Raw genomic sequence first — 9,825 nt, forward strand, 5'->3', positions numbered from 1 at the left:
ACCTCAACTTGTTGCTGTCTCTTTTTTACAAGGAGCTTGCTTTCAGTATTTCCCACAGGAAATGTGACTCTTAACTATTGTCTATTGAATTTTTGCAGTGTTGAGTGCAACCAACATCTCTCAAATTTCACTGGTCTATCTTCATCACACCAATACAGAGACCACAACACAGAATGAAAAATTACTTTATTTATTACAGATAGTAAAATAATTCATCCAAGCACATCAGAGCTTCAGAAAGGCAATCAGGGTGTGAGGAACTGGTTCTTATTAGATACTGCAAGGCTCTGAAAGAAGCCAGAGCCAAGGGAAAAAATACCCAAACTAACAGAAAAGTTTAACTTGAAGCCAGGGTAGAGCAGCAAGGAAAGGCCTCAGCTACATCCACACTGCTGATCTGGCCGGAATTCAAGGTCTGATTTGTGTATTATTCCTTATCTGCATGCAAGCACGTTTTTGAGACATGGCCCTAACCTGAGCACAGGGCTATCTGGAAAGGAAATGACCGTGAGCACTGTTGAGCCCAACCTCTCATTTTATATAGCAGGGAAAAGTTAGGTCTGGTCTCAGATGAGCTTTCTCTGGGCCAGTATACCACCAAATGTCCTGAGCTCATCCCTTCCTAAGAACTGTTCACTATCAGAGCAAGTGCCAGCTGCAGGCAGTGTATCACCAAGAGAATCTGAGAGAAACCCTCAGATCAAGGGTTCATCATGGGGGCCATCCCCCAAAACAGGGACCTACACTGTGCTGGGTAGCTCTGTGCCAGGGAGATCTCTTTGGGTTCCTGACTGTTTTTTTGTTAACACAATAAATGGAGATTATGTGGTGCAAAGAGTAACAGCTTAGGGACTACAACTAGGGCAGTAATTCTCCCGAAGTGCAACAGGGTTAAACCAGAAAAACAAACAAACCCACATCAATTTGACATCTTAAGGAGCCAGATTCTCTCTCTGCCAGGATTGCCCCAACAGCTCCTAGGATTTGTTTGCCCAGGTGCTTGGTGTGCTGCAGCTACACCCTCAAGGAAGGCACCGGACATCCCTGCCCACCCAACAGCAGGTGCGGAGCTGCTGTTGTCCCGGTCCATATAGGACAGGCGTTCCTCAAATTTGGCCACTGTGAGGAGGTGGCAGTGAGAGGCTGGGGAGAAGACATCCCACATAGGCCTCAACATGGCCCCCCCACCAAGAAGAAGCAAAGCAAGAGAAATCATGCAGCCTACGCTGATTTTCAGCCTTGTAAAACTATGCATAGCAGGGCATTTAGTCATATAAATATAGTCATAGAGCAGAGGGACAGCTATGCCAGACAGGGAACATGAAATACATGATTCCTTTTTAGAACAGGAGGGTTCTGAGACTGTCTTCTGCAAAAGACTCATGACATTTTGTAAGCCAGGTAAGACACTTGGCTGCCTAAATTACCTACTCTTACAAAAGTCGCTTCTGTCTTTAGTTACACAAACTCTTTACTCTATGAACTGCTCAGAGGACTTACAAAGTCCCTCTCTCAAACTTTCTCTCAAAGGCCGAATTCTACAAAAATATAAAAACGATAATACAGAAAGTCCCCAGAACTCTTTAGAAGCAGGAAACTGTAAACAGCAACATCCTGTGTTTCAGTAAATAATTAAAATGCAAAACAGAAACGCCAGCAAAGCAGATGTTAGGTGCAGATTCTTGTAATATGAATTCGGTTGAAGCTCTCACTTTTTACCCCCACAGCCAACTTGTGAAATCTGATGTGTTTTGGATATTAAACAATAACTCCCATTCCTCACCCCTGCCACCAGTGATAGTCTTCTGCTAAATACCGTGCAAGCTGCATTTTTCAGTACGTAGCAACTCTGTGGCAGGGCAGCTATTGCTAAGCCCAAGGGCAGAGAATCCTTCTCTCAAAAGTTAGAGCACTTGCAGAAACCTTTCTCTGTGTCACAAAATAGCTCCAAGACAGGGCAGATGAAGAACAAAGAATTAAGAGCAGATTATAGTCCTGGAAGACAAGAACAAATGAACTGTTTATCTGGAACACTGCTGGTGTGTAAGGGAACGCTACCTGGAGCACTCACAGGATCTTTGCTTTTGTAACTACGATGGGTGCTAAGAAATTACAGGGTTGGCTCCCTATAATTTTATCAATACATTGCCACACCTAATGTGATTTATGATTTTTGCTTGTAATCATTTTAAAGCTGTAGCTCCTGGAGTGCTATGAAGACATAGAGTCTCCCATCAAAACCAGTAATGACATTTCCAATCTGTTTATTTTAAGAGGAAAATTCACAAATATGAACAACAAAACTTGGAAGACAGTGTAAAGAAATTTTGTTGTCTAATATTGAGATTTTTAATCCTGTTATATTTGATCATCTAATGCCCACGTTAACTCTCAGAGCCAACTGAACTTCTATTTCACACCTGCCACAGCCACCTCACAGACCCCACTGACAGCGAGCACAGCAATCCCACTGTTGTGCCTCACCAGCTCCTGCTCCAAGGTGTAGAGGCAGACACTGCTGGTGATACACAGCTGAGCCACTGCTGTTTGCAGCATCCAGCTCACCAGCACACTTCAAGCTTCTTTCCATGCATTTGTTCAGCATACAGTGACTTTGGTGCATATCAGCATCGCTAAACCAGACAGGCATTGAACCTCCCAGGGCAAGGTTTTGTAAGCAGACTTATTTTTATGTTGCAAAGAACCTACTGAACCCCCGATCACTTACTGCAGGGTTTCCCCCTTCTCAGTCTTGGAGGTGGCTGTTCTCTTTATAGCTCCGTGCACTAACCGAATTCCCCTGGCTTATGTGCATCGGTATTTGTCACATCAGGCCACCTGTGGCATTCAAACACCTGACTGGAAATGACTCAGCAGCAAAATCCTGTGGGGAGATGATCTGCTACACAGTAGTAAGTGATTGTAAACAGGCACCAAAAACTCCCAAGTAAGCCCTATGAACAGATACAGATATTTCCATGAAGCTATCTAAGCAGATGTTATCTATTATCAGCAGAGCTAGACAAACAAACCCCAGAAATCTACTACAGCAAAACATTTTCCTTCTGGTTATTTCAGTGTTGATCATGGCTACAAAATTTTGAGGTAAACAGAAGTCAAAATTTGTATGGCATTGTAAGCATTGGCTCCCACCACAATGTCCATGTTCCCATGAAGGTTTTCACATAAGTGTAAAACTAACACAGAGCCAGGCACCAAATTGAAAGCTAAGTTTCCTTGATTTCTTCCTCATCCAAGACCCTCCTTCCTCCCCCATACCTTATGACCCCTATTGACATTTTTTTGTAAAGGTTCATTACTCATTTGGACTCTTGTTGAATGTCAGAAGGTTTTATTTTTCCCAAAATCAAAGCTGAACCCTTTTGCTTTTTATCAGACCAGAAGTCCTTGTGTTTGTTGACGGGAGCTACTGCAAATTAGTATGTAGCAGGAGGTGCAATGTAAATCAGCATAGAATTATAACTTTTAACATGTACCATGAACACCCTAAACACCTCTGAACAGATGAACTATTAAGAACTTGCTTCTTTAATTCCTTCAGAATTTTTGGAAGTTGAGCAAGGCACTATGAACTAGGTGTTCTCTCCTTGCAGTAAAAAGGACCACATGAAAGACTTCACATATTCTCCTTACAGTCCTTTGAGATCTGAGAAAACACAGAAAATGGTTGATTTGGTTCCACTTTAATCCTTTAAGCAGCTTTAAAAGCATCTCCAAGCAGATTTTTTTTTTTTTTTTGAGAAGCCTATACTGTTTTGAAGAGGAAAAAGTGCTGTCCTTGACACTGACTGTGGAGGGGTTGCAACATCCTCAGCTCAATGAAGTCTCTGTGACATAGAGCAGGGACAGACTGGAGGAGGGCAGCAGGGATCAGCAGACTGCAGAAGCTCTGCCAGGAAGAACGAACTGAAGAGGGTTTAATGTGCATCTCTTGAGCACCGTTTTGCAATGATTCTATCTTCTAGACCAATCTTCTGATGAGATTGCAGGGCAAGAACAGGACAGTGACCTAAGAACAGATCTCAAGGAAGAAATAACTACCCTCCCCTCCTCACCACCAACAGTGCACCTCCCTGGCAAGGTGCTGAAGGCAGCTATGCCCATGTTGGCAGCATGTCCACTGCAGAGGAGTCTGCTAAGCTCTCCTGCCAAGGAGGCCACCCTATGAGAGTTGTTTTGGCACATGGCATGCTGTCCCCTCGTGTGCATCTGGCTCCAGCTGGTGTCCTTCCCCCATGGAATTTCTACCAGGGGTGGCAGCACAGCCATGAAGGTGACCACCACCTCAGAGGAGAGCTCACCAAGGCCGATAGCAAAAGGAGCTCCCCAGCTCCCCTCCACCTTTCCTTCCCGCACGGAGCCAATTCTGCTCCTCCAGAAGGCACCAGCTGCTCTGAGCACACCACAAGCTGCTCAGAAAAATTTCTGGCCCCTCTCTGAGTCTTCGGAAAGTACCTGCTCTATCACTGGCTGTTTCTGCAAATAGATCTATGCCAAGTCATGTGTCTTTTCTTACTTGACTTCAAGTCCTTCTGCCAACACAGCAAATTTGGGCTCCCATCTCAAAGGTGAAGGCAGCAGAGATTTGTCCACCCTGTCAGAGCAGCAGTTCAGTTATCCCTCAGCAAAGCATAGCATGAGGAAAGAGAAAAAGCATGCAAGCTGCCCAAATGCAAGGATTCTGCAGAGCCTGCAGGTGGGATGAGATGCTCCTGTAGAATATGACCCTATGACAATTTAAGCAAATCTTTGTCACAATACTAACACCCAAGAGAAAGGAGAGCTGCTGGATTCACAACCATGAAGGGACACAGCACACTGCTGCCTGTAGCCAGGAGGGGTAGCCAGCCCCAAAGAGGAGAAGCCTGATGTTTCATTAGTGCTTATTAGCAAAGATGAGCATTGAGTACAGTGAGCTTTCACCTTTGTGCTGCATTGCAAGCATTAACCTTGGAGAGACTCCTATCTGATAAACGCAGTCCGTTTACCAGCCCTGTTTGATACGTGTGGGAACCAATGAAGGAAGGTGAAGTGACACATGCAATGCTCCTGATGAAAGATCTCTTTGAATCCAGGAGCTCTGGCTGGCTGGAACTAGACCCTGCTCACCAAAATCTATCTGGATACAGCACCCAATATGTGATGCTTCCGTGGCCCATACCCTCCCCTCCTTTCCATGCCCCAACTAATTTCTGACAGTTTCCCTCATTCTCTTCTAAAAATAGATTTTTTTTCTACATACTTGGTTGGAGGGGAGGCAGGGAGAGGTTGTGTGATTTTTTGGTTTTGGCAACCCACCCGAAACCCAGGACCATGTCTGAAAAATCAGCTTTTGAGCATAGATGCTGCAGAGACCAGAGGATTTCAGAGTTTTCCTCTGTTATTAGTGAGAATTGGGAGGCTGGACCATATCATATTGTGCTGAGAAAACAAAGCCAGAAATGAAAGAAGAAGGAGCAGCTTGTGTAAGAGGCCTTTCATCCAAAAGGGAGGAGTGAGCCACAGTGAACACCTTCAACACACCAAGGATGCCAGATCCCGAGGCCACCAATTAGCCTGGTCATAGGGAGAGGGGGGAAGCAGAGCAGGCAGGACCATAGTCCAGTGCACCAGCAGGTGCATTCCCAACAGCCCCAAAAGAAGAGACCTCCTGGTTTAAACACAGCCTAATGACCACTATTTCCAAGAACACAAGTAACTTATCTGTAAACATCACTCCCCCAACCAGGTATTAGCTGGAAGAAAAAGAGCTTTGGAGAGAGATACTAATTACATAGCTCTCAACAGCTGGACTTTGATCATAATTACAGTGCCTTCTTCATCTTACATTAGTGGCTTTCAGCTGCAGCTAGGTGGGCACTTCTTGGAAGGTGGAAATCCCGCCTGTTTCAGATAGTCAGCTCTTTTTATGACTCAGAGCTGACCTGGGTTTTCTGCAGCACAGGATGAGCTCCCACGGTACCATCCAAGCAAGTAACTCAGAGGGGTCAGTGACTTAGCACTTCAATGCAGGTGCTTCTTTCATTACAGCAGCACCTTCCAAGTCCCAGGAGCCAGAGCACTGAGTGGGCTATATTCCTGATTTCAAGCATTTCCTTTTATAAGGGAAGCAGACAGAGAAAGATTTTGAGGTTTTTGCTGAATTTTAGCATCTCTTAGCTCATTCCATTTAAGAAGATGAGCACACTCAGGATATACCTTTCCAACCTACCTCACTTCAGACAGTCACATGCTACATTTGCATCCTTCACTTCTGTCCCAGAATGTACATCCCCATCAGCACCCAGTGTCCCTCTGCCCCTCTCTCAGCTGGGCTGCAGCTCCAGCACTGAACTCCAGCACCCACAGCAAGAGTGGGGTTGTAAAGGAGGAGGCTTCTGCTCTGTGGCCCAGCTGAGTTCTCTATGCTTTTTTTGTGATGCTTTGCTTTGATACCCACATTTACAAAGAAATTAATAGCCTAAGTGAGGGAGCTGGGCTGTTGAGACAGAAGCTGGAGTGGCCTAAACGATCACAGACAGCACAGATTCGGGCCACCCAGCTATTTTTCCTCATCTGTGGCACTGAATTATTCTGTTGTTTAGATATACCATTTTTCAGTGGCCTGTGAAATGATAGGCATTAAGCATATGAGCATCATAATGGCACATTAGCTAACGCTGCTCGGTGTGATCTGCGTTCACCTCTTGAGAGAGGAAATCTTTTATCTGTGTCTCACATTGCCTGCCTGCCAGACACCCCCAAACTGAAGAGATTAATAGATGAAGCAACAGCAGAGGGTAAATTCGAAGCCGGAAATCTTTGAGCTAACTGGGATTTATAACTGCTTCCCCCTCCACACCGAACTACAGGGAAATATGTGTGACACCCTCCCCGCAATTTGACAGGTTCCACACACTTTTCACTATTGGGTGTTTTTTGCCAGCATGCCTCAGCTCAACGTTATCTGTTTGCTGGTTAGATAATTACTAGATGTAATTTTGAAGTTGCAGAGAAGCACACTGGTATTAGCTAAATAAAGTACTTTGACCACATCAAAGCAGAAGTGTTTCAAACTCCGTAAAATAAATGCAATTATGAAACTACTGAATTTTGTTAAAGCAGTCAGAGAAATGTCACCCAGCACATCATGAATAAGCAAGCAATGGAGCTTAAAGCTGAAGACTGTTTATGTCTTCAAACTGAGAAAAGTATCTCTGGGACCAGCTTTCAGCTGATTTTGACCTGTGGCAGAGCACAGTCACTTATAATTGGACAAATGCCACTCTTGGCTCATGTAAACAGACATGCATAACAGCTGAGACATGTTGTTACTCTAAGCTATATCTTGAACAGGTTTTATGACTGAGGGGTGTCACAAACTCTATCTGTCCCGAGGCTTCCCACTCTGCACTGTTCACTTAAAAACTCATCATGCTGCTAAGGCATGTGGCGAGGAGCAGTATTTCTGCTGAAAGGCCTGACTTGCTGAACGAGGCAGATTTGAAGGGGTGAAAGGCCCATTAAAAAAATTCTACAGAATACAGCCAAGGGATTTTTTTTTTCCCCCTTTAATTCCTGTTCCACCTGAATGTTTTTGCCTGAGCTGCAGCACCAATTTTCTGAACCTGTTAGATGGGATGTGACTGTCAGGAGGGGCTGGTACTTTGCATTGCATCTTCATGCTTTCTAATTTAATTTTTTCCCCCTTTTTTCTTTTTCTTCATTTTCTGTTTTGGAATTTGCCTGGCTGTGGTTTCCAGCCGAGGAAATTTATTAATCTGCTAAAGACTCTGCTGCTGCCAGCCTGAATCCACCTTCCCGGATGGGCACCGCTTTTGTACTGCTCTTCTCCTGTCTGCAGGCACATCCCATCGGGATCAGCAGGGCTGAGTGGATTTGCAGGAGATCAGAGCGTGGCTGCATGTGCCTGGCCAGCCCTGGGGCTCATGTTGTGGAAGGTCTCGCCAGGGAATCCAATACCCCGCCGGCTTCGTTCCATCTTCCTCTGCCACGGCAGCACGGCCAAGGACCGTGCGCTATTTCCCAGCTCCGCTCCTTCCCCTCTGCTGGCCCCCAAACGCGGCCCCTCCTCGCTGCCAGGTCTCCACACTCCTCCCCGGGACCTTCGCACAGCGGTGGCACCAGGCACCCAGCGGATTAAGCAGGGGATAAAAGCCCCCACAAACCTTGTAACAAGTCACAATAGCGGGGGAAAAAAATAAAGATCACAAAGCTGCCTGCAATGCCAAGGGCTGGGTGATGGTGGCCAAGCCCTTTCTTCAACAGAGAGCTATGCATCGTGAGTAGCCTTCCCCAGCACCCTGCAGAGGATGCAGAGTTAATAGTTAACTCTTCCAGGGATTGAATGTCTTCGTGAGACACCAGCCAGGGCTTTTACAAAACACAGACAGAAACTGGTCTTAAAACAGCTCAACAAGTGACTGCGCTCAGAGGATTTCACCTCTCCGAACTTTATGACTGGAAAAATACCATCTACATGTCATTTACATGCTTAAATATAGTATCTTCTGCTGGGGGAAACAAACAAACCGACAATGTGATACTGTGACACCTCGTGCGGACATGCTCTTTTATCTGCTGGAAAGTTATAAAACTCCGCGTAACAACAAAGCTAAAATAAGAGTGGTTGGCAGGCTCTGAGGCTGGCTGTTAGACAGAAGGAAAAAATATTCCTGGAAAATTACTTGCTCTTAGAAGGCAGTTTTTTATTTCTCTGAATATTTTAGGTTTTTTATTTATCCTTTAAATACCAAAATCTCAGAGCTTGATAGTTAAGCTCATATTATCTCCAGGAGCTTTTTCATTTAAAGAAACAAATAAACACACTATAGAAAGCTAAAGCAATTCCTGTACTACCCAGAGCACAGAGTAACCTTCTGCTCCAAAACACAAGGGAAGATACTATCAGCCTTCATGTTATTTATCATATTTTTTTCCCCTCTAATGCCAAAGAGGAAAAGGGGATATCTTAAACGGATGCCTATAATTAAACAGTAACCTGTTAGAAAGCCAAAAATAATAATAAGCTCCATTGAGCATGAAGAGAGCGGCACATTTTTTCCGCATGCAGCCCAGCTGCCACCGGACGATAGCAGAAAAGTTAACAATTACACAAGACACTCAGATCAAACCTGCGATAGGAGAGAGTTACGTCACGCTCAGAGACTCACCGCTGGATGCAGGGATCAGGGTAGTACTGCAAGGTGGTGAAAGGTGCTGGTTCAAAATTCATTTCCTTTTGAGCCCCTCTTTGGGGACAAGCCAAAATAAAATAAATAAATAGTTATAAAGCCAGCAGGCTAAAAGCAATAAGGTCAAGTGGTACACGAGGTACAACTTTAGAGATTTATTTTACACTTGCGGATGGGTGGGATCTCCTGGGGACTTGGCCAATGGGATTCATCAAGTGACATGAGCATCACCACCACTCCCTCCTCGCCAGCTGGGCATCTTCTGCACGGATATTTTCCCCTCCTCTCAACATCCTTAATAAACTTTGGTGTGCGCTGGCCACACTTGTTGTTGGGAGCTCATCTGGGGCTTCTCTGAACTTCTGATCTCACCGGTCATTGGTTGCCTTCCCGCCTGACTTCACAGTTTAATTTTGGCAGCCCTTGCAATTTTTCAAACTGCTGTGGCTGCTGGTCATCCTCGTCTCCAGATGGCCGGAGTTTCCTCTGCTGGGTGCAGCGCCCGTGCTGAATTTCATCGTGCTTTAAAAGCTCTCCTTGTCAACTCTGTGGCTAGTACCTGCATATAGTTGCTTGGGGGATTTTTCAGACTCTCTCACACCACAGTTCA

At 45.2% G+C, this 9,825-nt stretch overlaps 1 protein-coding gene across 1 annotated transcript in view; it reads right to left on the reverse strand.

The window, feature by feature from the left end:
- The window catches only part of TP63 (tumor protein p63), a 102,720-nt gene extending 93,376 nt beyond the window's left edge, over window positions 1-9,344 (reverse strand). The window contains exon 1 of the mRNA XM_027720798.2: window positions 9,195-9,344. Coding sequence (XP_027576599.1) covers window positions 9,195-9,256 — 62 coding nt within the window. The 5' untranslated portion in view covers window positions 9,257-9,344. The remainder of the gene's footprint in view (window positions 1-9,194) is intronic.
- Window positions 9,345-9,825: the final 481 nt, after the last annotated feature.

Source organism: Pipra filicauda, unplaced genomic scaffold (genome assembly GCF_003945595.2).
Source record: "Pipra filicauda isolate LSUMZ 115617 unplaced genomic scaffold, ASM394559v2 scaffold98_size3848907_pilon, whole genome shotgun sequence".
Classification (NCBI taxonomy): Eukaryota; Metazoa; Chordata; class Aves; order Passeriformes; family Pipridae; genus Pipra; species Pipra filicauda.